This window comes from Pholcus phalangioides, unplaced genomic scaffold (assembly GCF_987345545.1).
Source record: "Pholcus phalangioides strain wild (caught in Gottingen) unplaced genomic scaffold, Ppha-v1.0 ptg000013l_1, whole genome shotgun sequence".
Classification (NCBI taxonomy): Eukaryota; Metazoa; Arthropoda; class Arachnida; order Araneae; family Pholcidae; genus Pholcus; species Pholcus phalangioides.
This window is the reverse complement of record NW_028301606.1, coordinates 34,632,420-34,645,592: the sequence shown is the minus strand read 5'-3', so window position 1 is coordinate 34,645,592 and position 13,173 is coordinate 34,632,420. Positions and strand designations below refer to the sequence as shown.

The 13,173-nt window shown below is 35.2% G+C and overlaps 1 protein-coding gene and 1 non-coding gene across 3 annotated transcripts in view; both read right to left on the bottom strand.

Moving 5' to 3' along the window:
* Positions 1-13,173, bottom strand: part of LOC149078986 (cell adhesion molecule Dscam1-like) — a 150,363-nt gene that overhangs the window by 27,700 nt on the left and 109,490 nt on the right. For both annotated transcript variants that reach the window (XM_089241232.1, XM_089241233.1), the window contains exons 10-16: positions 8,657-8,821; positions 8,125-8,412; positions 7,700-7,825; positions 7,414-7,587; positions 2,754-2,901; positions 1,638-1,786; positions 1,027-1,158 (exon numbers count right to left, since the gene is read on the bottom strand). In XM_089241232.1, coding sequence (XP_089097358.1) covers positions 1,027-1,158; positions 1,638-1,786; positions 2,754-2,901; positions 7,414-7,587; positions 7,700-7,825; positions 8,125-8,412; positions 8,657-8,821 — 1,182 coding nt within the window. The remainder of the gene's footprint in view (positions 1-1,026; positions 1,159-1,637; positions 1,787-2,753; positions 2,902-7,413; positions 7,588-7,699; positions 7,826-8,124; positions 8,413-8,656; positions 8,822-13,173) is intronic.
* Positions 5,914-5,985, bottom strand: TRNAA-AGC (transfer RNA alanine (anticodon AGC)). Its single transcript has one exon. It is a non-coding gene; the product is annotated as a tRNA-Ala (tRNA).

The following is a 13,173-nucleotide window of genomic DNA, read 5'->3' as shown; positions in this document are numbered from 1 at the left end:
TAGCGTCAAGGAGTTCAGTCGTTACTTTAAGGACTTTGGATGTTTTGTTGTGGAAATCACACAGGGCTGAAGTCCTGGGGTTAAAAACAGAATATCTTACAGCGAGAAAAAGCAACCCTTCACATTTTTTCTGCATCAGGTCTGAAAAGTATAGCATTGTACAAGCTCTCACATAACTGAGCCCGCAGGACTCCAGCCCGGGTGTCCGGGACCGCCAACATTGTTCCTTATCTTAAAGTGAAGATGAAAAATGTTTGACTTCTTATGTTTTGTAAGTATCATGTTGAAGGTTTGGCTGCTCTCTCTGTAGCGGTTGTGCAGGGGCCCAATTGCTGGATTTTGGAGGTGGGGGGCATGATATGGTATGATTGACGACACCATATATATTTGTCTCAAAATGTGGAAAATGATTGGAAGAGCGCGCGAGAACTGCGCTTATCGTACAATTTATTAATTGTAATCAACCAAGTCTTCTTCCCAGTTTTTTCCATCGTGTTGAATCGATAGGATATACTTATTAGAGAGAGAGGGGAGGGGAGCACTTTCCGAATCCACTACAGAGTTCTTGGTGAATCATTCATGCAAATCTTGCTGAAAATGAGAGTTAAGATATTGCATGATCTCCAAAAGCAGTCATTCCGAACGAGCGTTGGATTTTTTGTAAATGTGATGTAACAGATTTTTAGAGTATGCAGGCCTTTTTGAACGCGCAGTGTATTTGACAGGATATATACTTCGAGTAACATTCAGAAGTATACAAATTTATCCTCTGTTCCAGTAGCATCTACAGAATGTCCGTAAATGCATGTGCATTCAAATTCTGTACCTGCAATAGTTGCGTTCATTTGCGTATTCCAACTAATCCGCTGTATCTGCCTCACGATGTAAACGGACAGTAATTCTGATTATGTAAATTTAAAGGGGATTGTTAGCTAAAATTAATGTACTGCAAACGGATACATAAGCCACAGACATTCGAGGTATTAGCATATATGTCATAATGGAGCAAACAAAACATGGACATACCTGATGCTGTCTTGTATTGCACAATGTTTCCAGTAACGTGACTATTTCCAGTGTATGGGATATTCCATTGTAAAGTAATGGACCGGCTTGTGATGTTTGTTACATTTATGTTGGCTGGAGCGTCAGGTGGCCCTAAAACAATAATCATATCGATGACTGACGATAATGGTACGGACAAACAATATTATATGCTTCTACTCGTTTGTACTCGTATACTTATATTTGATATTCTCCGTATGAACAGAATAGGATTTAACACATACAAAAATATTTTACTGGCAGCCCACAAAAAAAAGTAATTTGATTATATTTTTGATTGCACGATATTTTCGAAGTTGAGTACAATGTCAACGTGCAGATTTGATAGTTACGTTCAAGCATCGCGTTTTCATAACTATATCATAGTCAATTATGTCATGCTTATTTACAACATGCATGAAGACTACAGTTATCAATAGACAAATATACAACGACCAACACATCAAAATCATACTGTATGCAACAATATCATCGGATAACAGATCGAGGATTACTACCGCATACGACGCATTGAACGTGTCAACTTGAAGCGATGAATGACTAAAAAAATTAAAGCAATATCTGTTTTGTACCTTGAACTATCAGTTGAATAACTGCATCATCTCGGCCAATAGCGCTCTGGGCAACACAGGAATACATGCCAGTATCATTCCTAGTGACGGTCCATATTCGTATTTCTGAAATAGTTCCTTTTCCACTCATTGTCCGTTCTTCAGTATATCTAAATGCAAATCTATGATTATAGCCATCGTGTATGTATGTTACATAAGATTAAGAAAAATTAAATTTCATGAGTACGGGATTTTACATGTTGAAGCAATGATTACTAGAATTTTTTTCCTTTCATCTAATGCAGCGTTTCTCAACCCACGGTACGCTTATAAGTGGAGGACTCATAACAATAGCATCGGTGGTCAGTAGACAAATTTGATAATTAAATTCTAAAACCGAATGAAAAATTATTCAGTTGTTTAATTAGTATTTGTGATATCCATATGGGTTCAAATAAAAATTGTACGGGGTATAGTTGCGATCCTAAATATTGATGTCACTAATTGCAGCCAAAAAATTCAATTTAGGACGAAACTGCTATTTATATTTAAAATAGAGAGGAATGGGGGAAATAAAAGACAGCTTTATATACTAGTCACAGTAAACAAAAATGTATTTGAAGAAAAAAACATTCAAAAATGACTAAATGACTACATTTCATTGTGAAATATAAGAGCAACTGGGATCTTAAATACGGTCAAGTACTGGGCATTGCCAATTGCCATAAGGCAGTAATTGTCATAAAAATCACTGAAACATTGAAGATCGGAATTAAGATATTTATAGCCAGAAAATTATAGCGTTTCATAATAAGTTATGAAACGCTAGTTTTTTTATTCGGGATTTTGGTAAGTAATACAAATTCAAATGCGCATCGTATCGAAAAAACGGGACAAATATACAAAAAGTTCAGAACAACCAACAATATAGGAATGTCCCGTAATAAGGGACACTATCAGAAGTCAAATCGTTTCAGACATTTTACTGGTCCTTGGGTTCCGAAAGGTTAAGAAATTCTGAACTAATGTACTTTGGATGTTGTATAAAGCGCTAGAAGATCTCTGTGTTTGGAAATGTAAATTATGCATATTAAATTATTTTGCATGCATTGGGGCTGTATATGACTGCTCTCTTACCTATGCATCATCCTGACGGATATTTGCTCTTTGTCTTTCTGCCAGGTTATGTCTATGGGAGGGTCACCAGTTGCGATACATTTTAAGCTAGTATTGCTTCCTTCAGTTACTGTTTGACTCTGGTATGGTTCTAGGAATTTCGGTGGTACTAAAACATGGAAAACAAAATTATGGTAACACTAACGGAGATGTCTCGATTCTGAAGATATCGGGCAAAATTAAAATAATAATAATAGTTATATTTGCATATAAGCCACCGGACCGTTACAAAGATTGGTAACGCAATGATATAATATGATGGCACGATGATTTATATCTTGCGAAATTGAGAGATCTCGAAACGTATCATCAACCAACACGGTCCACGAAAGAACAAGCGAAATATTTTATTTACAAACTCTCAATTTTATAGCAATATCAGCTAGAAGATAATTTATTAAATCTTTTTTTCCCGGATCCATGAATTTCACAGATCCGCATTGTTCTCTTCACACCTGGGCCAAAACTGGCTATTAAAATTTTTTTTTTGATTGATTTTGTTGAATGTATGTAAACTTTTTTAAAAGAATCAAAAATAATATTTACTAAATTACGGTCGATATTTTTGCTAGGACACTTTGAGTTAGGTATGTGCACCTCTGGAACAAATGTTAAAATAACCGAATGCAATACAATAACCAAATCCTCTGCAAAATGCTACACCTTTTTACTAGAAGAACTGCATTCTTCTCGACTTTGCACAGGTAATACTGCCCGTCTCCTTACTCCAAGAATAATAAACCGAGAAAGAGAGAGATACCCCCATTTTTGGTACTGTATGCCTACCCCAAAGAGAAGGGGAAAAAGTTATATATCATGAACACCTTCTCTTTCTTTCTTTCACCTGAATGTGAAAGAAATCTGTCGCCACCCACCAGCAGTTGATCTGACAGGTTCGGGGGGGGGGGAGGCACAGAAATCATGTTTAAGTGAGAAATAAACATTAAAAAAAGTATCTGAGTTTGTCATTGTCGAAATAGCAGGCATTCATGAAAGCGAGCTATCTCGACACTGCTGAAATACATAGCACCGAAATAAGCAAAAATTAATTCTCGTAATTGCCGAAGGGAAGATCGATGAATTAAGTTAGGTCCTTATGGGGTTAATCTCCAGAGAGAAAACTGCAGAATTTAGTCGTTCTTACGTAAATTTGTTGCGCAAATCCTATAATGGGTGCATGAGATATCTTAAGCTCCTTCGAAATCAATATCATTAAAACTTAATAAATTATTAACATCTTACTCATCGATTCTAGTTCCACGGAATTCACACTCACGAGATTTGACTACCCTGTTTCAGCGCGTACGAAGGACACGATAATCAATTTTTCAGTGTAAGACAACCAAAACTCATCCGAGGAGCAACCAACAAAATAAGTCTTAATCACGTTAATTGTATGCATGCTAATCAATCAATATTCTTTTTTATCTCAAGAAAAAACAAAAAATTGAGAATCATATTGTATTGCTAATGAGCTACGTTCGCCTTAAAGCAATTAAAAAGAATTCCAATAATTCTCACAATATAAATAAAAAATACAAAAAAAAAAAAAAGAAAGCTTTCGGTATCCATTACAGGATATTTTAAACCAAACAGAGATCATCCGCGTAAAATGATTAGAACCACGGATCGGATAATCAATTCTTGCCGTTGTTTCGTAGAGATAAAATTAATTAGTTTCAGATGTGAATAAAAAAAGGAGTCTTCTCATCGTTACGTTTGTAATATGTGTTTAACTAGCTAATTAGGAGTAATATTAAAAGTGCCACGAATCCAACTTATGATTAAATGAGTACAGAAAAGAAAAACTAAAAAAAACAAAAAAACACTTCTTTCATTAGCAAAGAATGTTCGTCGTGTTTAAATTTTTAATTGGATATTATTACCACGCTCATTCGTGCTCTGCTCCACTATTTCCCTGTTGAACCTTTAACGATCACAGAAGAGGAAAAAAAAAATTTACACTTTTTTTTTGCAATTTCCTCTTTTAAATTCTATTTTTCTTTCTATTTTCTCTTAAGGAAGCGCATTTTATATTTTGCAGCTTTCACGTTATTTCTAAGTTTAGTTTGTTTAAGGTTTCTTTTCTTTATCATTTATTATTTCTTTTTTCTTAGGCTCCGGTGTTATAACACAGGTGAAGTTACACAAGAGAACACGAATTCATTAGCGCTCGTTAACTTGGTCCGGAAAAAGGAAGTGAAGAAAGAAAAACTCGGAAACTTTCTGGAAAGCGTCAAAAAATATACAATAAAAAAAAAATCGTGTAATTTTCAGGAAATTTCTTCAAGAAGGATATGTGTAATGTTTACGTATATAAGGATTTTTTTCATTTTTTTTCGTCACTTTAATTTTATATACGTTCTTTTTTTTAGAATTTGTTCTGGCTTTTATACGTACATATCTGCGGCCACGAGTGAAATGACGCAAACAGTAAAACGGTACTAATTTAACCTAACTGTAAACTATTTCCTTGTTTTACTCGAAATTTGAAATAATTTCTTTTCTTGGTTGTTAGTAGTTTAACTTTGAAATACTAAGAGTATAATGAGCTTCATCAACGAGAAACACAACTTGAGAAAGAAAGGGGGGAAAAAAATCAGAAAACTGTATTTTAGTACAAATTGAGGTTTCTTCAAGTAATCACGTTCGTTTTCACTGAGATTTCTGCAATAGAATTTAGACAGAAGAAGAAAAAAATCAAATTAGAAAAAGTGGAATTTATGAAAGAAAATGTAGTTCCTTCAAATTTCCAAAACATCTTTTTTTTTTATTTTTGCAATTTGGCATTTTAAGTGATGGTTTGTTGGTCCTCTTTTGTTTTATATTCGGTTTTTAGTGTGAGGCATTGAATTTTGTGTTAATTGGAAGTAAAGTGTGATATATATACATATATGTTTCGGTAAATGCCATAAATTGCGTTATTACATTCGACCAAAACGGTCAATTGTTATGCTTAACAACCGATAAAAATCCGGTTTATATGCATAGTAACCGATTTGTCACATTCAATGTAACACTCGCGTGCATATAGAAACGTCCTCTCCACTTGTCAATACAAGATTCATCGAAAGACTGATTATTTGTGGATATGAAGATTACAAGGAAGAAAATTCATCACTGCCCCCACGGGGACTCGAACCCCGGTCTCTCGCTTGCTAGACGAGTGCTCTACCATCTAAGCTATGGAAGCAGATAGGTGGGGGCAGTGATGAATTTTCTTACTTGCAATCTTCATCTCCACAAGTAACCGGTCTTTCGATGAATCTGGCACTCACGTGCATGTTCAGAATTGACGTCCAGAATCTTCAAATCTGTAAGGCGTATGATATTTATGAGTGTGTATGATGAGTGATATTTTAGTCCTGTGTAGCCTTACGAGGTCACCCAGAATGCTACATGAAGACTTGGTTCCACTTTTTTACATATATTGTGACGATCTTGTGATGGTATTTGAAAATAAATTTGATTACTTAAGACAAGTGATGTGAAAATGTTATGAATATGTTATAAATATATACAACAGAAATCGTGTATCACGGGCAAGTTTTCAATCCTACAGATATTTTCCTTTTTTCTTGAAGTTCTAAACAGCGTTCGGACACTTCAATTTAGTTAGTCAAATATGTGATGGCTTGGATGATTATACTCTAAAAACTTCTAAAAAATGCTCTATAACTAAAATGCTCTATAAAACGAAAAATATGTCCTAAAATTTTTTTCATTCCCATCTCAAATAACATTAGTTTTAGCAAAACAATATGATAATGAGAAATGTCGATGTCTAAACTGTTTTTAATCATTACTTTTTTGTATGAACAGAAATTCTTCGTTTTATTAACTAATCTTATCGAGCCAATATTTCCACCAAAAACTTCCGTTTTCGAGCAAGATTTTCCTTACTAATTCAGAATTAATATACTGCCATCTATAGGTAAAAATACCTAGCCAAGTAGTGTATTTATCTTTAGAATAGCACAAAAATTCAAAATATATAAATAAATAATTCTTTTTATTTGACAAAAATTCTCAAAATGCCCCACAAACGCTAAAAATCCCCCCCCCCTTTACAAATTTCAGCCAGTTCCACGAGTTGCCATCACCGACATCGATTAAGATGATTAATCTATTTACAGCCGAACATCAGTGTCCTTGAAAGGCTAGTATTTTTTATGGTCTAAAATTCAATGTTATTGCTGATTGGTTGAAAAATCTGAATTTCCGGAATTTTTACCAATCAGCAACGACGTTCCATTTTTAGTGCATAAAAAGCCTATAGCCCTAAGAGTTCTCCTCAGAGGCGGGAACCGCAGAAACCATTCTGAAGTGGGATTGGAATAGCGAGGAAAAAATTGTTTTTTATCGAAAATCATCGAACTATGCAAAATATGCGCTAAATTTTTGAAAATATGTTCTATCACGTAAAAGTAGCGAAATATGCATACAATAAAACATATAAAAAAGTATGCCAAGACATAGAAATCTGAGCCCAAGTGATGACTATTTTTGATTTTAGTTACTTTTGCAAACAGTAACTGGTTATTGAATTAAAAATGTTTATATGTGTCTGCTGTTCCCTTTCATTGTGTGTGTGACATTATAAGATTGAATTTCATCCTACCTAGGACGCGCAAATGCACGATTTTACTCAGTCCAGCTCCAACACCGTTACTAGCTTGGCATAGATAAGATCCAGCATCGGATTCTTCGACTTCGGAAAGTACCAAAGTACCGTTACTGTATCTGTGGGCTCTTGGACTAGAATGTACATAGGTAAAATCTCCGGCAGCGCTATCTGAAATGATAATTGAATTTTCATCTGACGCATTTCGTGTTATCGAATTGAAAAACGTGATTTTGGATATCCGTTTATTACGAATAATATTAGCTTTTTGAACGATAATCACCTGTATAAATCAGCTTTTTCCAGAGCACACTTGGAGTAGGAAACCCTGATGCCGAGCAATCCATTTTTACCGTGTTCCCCATACGTTCAGATGAATTAGAAGGTTCTACTGTCCACTGTGGAGGCACTGCGGGATTGAACATTTTTGTGGTAAATTTTATTTTGGTATCAGTTAGGCCGGTATTACACAATAAAAGTTTGATAAAATCCATTTTATAAAACTTGAAAAATCTGACTAATAAGGTTATTGGTTACGTTACATTCTAGAAAATGCAACAGTTGACCTTATTGGCTGCATTTTTCAAGTTTTATAATAGGACTTTTATCAAACTTTTATAGCGTAATACCGACCTTATTCACTGATTAAATATAGGTAATTTACATGTGTTTTATTTAATGATAATGATGTCGTTTATGACTACTTACCATTAACGACAAATTGCATGGTCATGTTAGTCGATTCAGCGTTGTTGGTAGCCATGCACGTGTAGCTTCCCCTATCATCGGCTGAGACTTTCTTAAAAGTGACAATAGATGTGTCTTCGAAAGTTTGAACAGTTGTTTCACCGTGGGCTAAAAACGGCTGGTTGTCCTTGAGCCATTGAAATCGAAGTGGCGGGTCACCTTTTGTCACTACGCACATTAACTTTGCCCTAGATCCTTCGTCAACCGTTGTTTTCTCTCGAAAAAAATGAGCGTCGATCAATGGAGAAACTGTATCACAAAAGAAAAAGGGAAAGACTCTTTCATTTCCCGTAGACAACACTTCAGAGACGTCTCGAAGTGTTGATAACAGTATAAGTGAAAGTCTTATATTTTATCATCCTATATAGATCAGTCACTGCATGGAATTGTATCGTAATTATCCTTTACTACGTATAATGTATTCACATTATTTTATTTATTATTTAAAAAATATTTTATTTCTTTGTATAAATACTGATTTAATTTCATTTACCAACGACTGAGAGGTGGGTGTTCCCCGTTGCTGACAACGAGCCATCTTCGTTCCTAACCAAACAACTATATTCTCCTTGATCTGCAGCTCTTTGCACGCTTTGGATCGTGAGAGAACCACTATGACTAATTTTTTGCCTATGATTCAATGGAAGAATCATTCCATCTGAAAAAAAAAAATAATAAAAAATAAATAAATATATATATATATATATATTGCAATTATTAGGGCTGGACAAATCGCAAAAAAAAAATCCAAGAACTAAAAAAAAAACTCCGAGGAGAAAAAGGTCCGAAAAAATGTTTATTTCGACTTTTCCAGGACATAGTGACTCTCTATCATGTTGGCAGATATGTTGCTATAAATTCCAAAAATTTTGTGCTGCTCTCAGCCTGCAATTTAATAACTACAAAGAAAATGTTAGAGGTCAATACCAGTTTTGTAGTCCCCAAGGCGACCTAGCACCTGGGATAGCGCTGGCGATATGCATTCACTATACTACACGCTATTTGCCATAAAAAATTCAATGAACTCAGAATAAGTGTGAATAAGATACAAACATAGCATTTTTGTTAGTCTTATAATGTTTGCTTTCTTTAAATTTATCGTCATGTGAAAACAAAACCAATATTACTGGTAAAATGCATCATCCTAGATTGACGTTTACGCACGATTCCGGTAAGTTTGAGTAATTTCTTCGGCAATTCATTGTATTTGCCAATACGAACACGAGATCATACATAAACACCTGTAAACACAGGGTGGATCCAGAAGCCTCGACATTATTTGGTTTTTTTTTAACGTATTAAAGATAGAGACAAACGGTTTGAAGCAATTGCAGTGTGACCTTTAGTGAAGCGGAGGATATCAATCTCTTACATAGCGTTTATTTAAATGTGATTCGTAGTATTTGTAGTACGGGTGCTGCAAAAAATGGAAGTAAGGATGAAAGTAAAATAAATGAAACATTTTATTTTAACTGCTTTGAGTCGTTTGACTCTGATCTCTTTAATATATTTTTTTAAATATTTCACTTATCAAAACATTTCAAGACTTCTGGACCAGTGTTTTATACAAGTGCAGATGTGAAAAAAAAAACCTAAATTCAATTAAAACGTTTAGTGGCAACAGCCTCATCACTGTTAGAAATAAAATGAATAAATTATATATATATATATATATATGCGAAGAAACTCGTGTGTGACATTTTAAATTGTGAATGCTCAAAATGGGGGAAAAAAATCAGCTTACGCATAAATGCAATGTGCACTAAAGAAGCATAAAATATTCTCCTCAATATAAAACATCCAAAACACTCGAGAAATGGTAACATTTTTTATTTGCTACATGTGAACGGGAATTTATGCTTGAATAAAGACACGTGTGCTAATAATGAAAATATTGGTAAGAGCCGGAGATGAACGTTTATATATATTTTAATTTTAATTTATTTTATTTTCACATTTGGTACAGATAGGATACGATGATCTATTCAACTAATTCATTTTCTGAAGCAAAAAATACGTCTTTGATGTTCATATCCACTCGTGATACCAGATGAAAAGAAACTTTTTTTCTTCAAGTCCTTGATAAAAATTCACGGACAATTATGTAATGATTCGTTTATGTTTCGAACCCATCGGCGAATTTGATCTGAAAAACTATTGTCCTTATAGAAAAATAAATTTGAATATTTATCGCAACATTTTATTTCGAAATAGTTCGCGCAAGATATTTTTTTTCCATTCTATTATATCATGATATCATGCATGAATAGAAATGATAGATATTCGGATGATTAACGTAATTTAATTGTGTTTGTTAAGTGTATTTAGCAACTTTATATGACTCGCGGAATGCACAGAATTTTCAATGATACTACTGTATCGTACAACTCGATTTTATTGTTTCAAAATTTTCCGCGTGCCTAATATGCAAATTTCGGAAATGCGTAGGAGGTCATCAAGAAAATACTAGATGTTTTGCATTGTGTACCCAAGCAGCTACAATCAAGTGACAAAGTAGATTATTTATACGGGGTCATTCAAGTATTACGTCAGCATCGATGGAGGGGAAGGCGGTCAGAGTTTTTTTGATTTATGCTGACGGGGGTGTCAAAATGACTAAAAATCTGCTGACGTAATACTTGAACGGCCCTTATTCAAAAATTCAATTTTTTTGGCACTTGGAAACTACTGCTACGTATTCGAACCATCACCATATACGCCATAGGTGCATGCAGGAATGTGTGTGTTCTCAGTGTATGCGTATCCTTCCTAACGTATTTATGTTGTGAAAGTTGCTGAAGAAAGATACTGCAATCGGTCTTCCATATTTGAACTGAAGAGGGTGAATGCTTGGATTTTCCAAGCTATGTAAGAACCGTATTGAAGGTTTGACTGCTGGGAATTAACTGTAGCTGATGAGTTCAAAAAAAGTAAATTACGTTGGGAAAAAATTGTTGAAAGTAAATTAATTTTTAAATAAAATATTCAAGCCTTGAAGGATTAAATCCCCTCCCCATTCTTAGCGCAAAACGTATTACTACTACCACTACTACACCGTACATGCACCTCGTAAACATTACTCTGGTGCACGTCGGAAAGTGTTGTGCGTGTGTTTGTATCATATGTGGCATTTGCGATTATATTTCACTATTTTGGAGTTTATATAATGGGCGAAGTCCTAGAGATTATGAATTAATTAACCTGCGTTGCGCAGAACGTACTAGTTAGATGAGCGTCCAATGATATGCGAATAAGCCTATCGTTCAATCGACATATGCACATACCATTAGATACTCATTTACACGTCTACACAAAACGTACTGGCAAATGGCATTGCGACACGACCAACCGCCATCAGGTAATGAGAACCATACCACACTATTTTCCACATTTGTACCGTTATATCCACTAACGCTAGAAAGACGGACGGGGTCTCAGTGATCCTGTGCGCTCTTTCTGCTCCGATATCACAAGCAAGAATAAACCGAAAGATTAGAAATTTCTCGACTTTTTCTGAATTATTATGTTTGCATTGCACACCAAAGCCTTTTTCATCATCCTTCTTAGCAACTAATATACCTAAAATGACGGAAGGAGGTCACACTGACCCTCCCATATATTTCAAAACGCATTCACCTTATATACTACCACGATTGTCACAATTGATTTTGTAAGGTCAAAATTCTTCTGATAGCCTCTTTGTACATCTAATATGGTGTAATTCCCGTTCATGAGACTTTTAACCCTTCATTTTCATCTCCAGATGTTTGTCAGCAGGTGTCTCAACGTTTGTTGTCATTTTGTCAGATACAGTTTTGTTCTGCAAAGTAGAAATATCGATGTACCATGGTTGCTATAGAACTGGAAAACTCATATTACCTGAAGAGGAAATTTCTCAAAACTTGGTAAAGGCTGCGTGAGACAAACCCAGAAGGAGTGGTGATGATGAGAATTCAGAGGAGAATGAGAACTACCCACCGGCATTGAGAACATTTGTAAAGTATTGATGATAAATGTTTGAATCAGAATTATACCTCTATCTATAACAATCCCTCACCTGATGCGAAATGAAATGCTACTAGAAACAATTAATGCAAACCACATTGAAGCCACCAATGAAAACATAGAACTACAATTGAGTTGCTGCCGTACACGTGACATCTTTAATCATTCTTTGCACATGAGTCATAGAGTATATTATCAAAGACGCAACCGCGTTTCCTTGTGCACTGTTGTTGAATAAATTTTAGAACTTCATTTCCTTTTCAGTTGAGCTAAATTATGTTGTATTTTTCCTATTCATTTTATGTGGGCCATGATGCCCACATATGCTATGATGCAATAAATGACTTCAACGAAGCTTCTTTTGAGACCCAGTAAAAAAGACTACGCAATCTTTTTACTGCACTTGAATATCCCCACAGTCTAGACCAGTGTCTCCCAAAGTGGGCAATATCGCCCGCTGCTGGACTAGGGAATGGTCCAGGGGGCGACAGAAGCTGCGGGTATAACATAGGATCCTATGGATTCTCTTAAGTTAAAGGCGATGAGAGAAAAAAATTTCTCTGAAGAAGGGGGCGATGGAACGAAAAACTTGGGAAACTGTATTCTAGAGCTCTAGACCATAGATGTTCATCCATGGCCTCTTGACACATTTCTAGATCATTCAAGTGACTCGAATCGAAAAACGCATTTCTATATCACTTAACTTGCCCACGGCACATTTCCAGATTACTCGAGTGACTCGCGGCTCATTTCATTACAACTCAAGCGGCCCACGAAACGTTTCCAAACCATTGAAGTGATCCGTACGGTCCAAAAGAGAGAACCCATTGAGAACCCTTGGTGTATATAGACAGTGTAATCAGTTATGATATACGTCAGAATTGGCCAATAGCCGGCCTGTGAAGTGATTTTTTGTGGCCCGCGACAAGGTAAAAGTACCCTGAAAAATTAAATTTGTGATCATTATTTCAACAATCGGTTCCAACAGCAGATTTCTTGATTGAA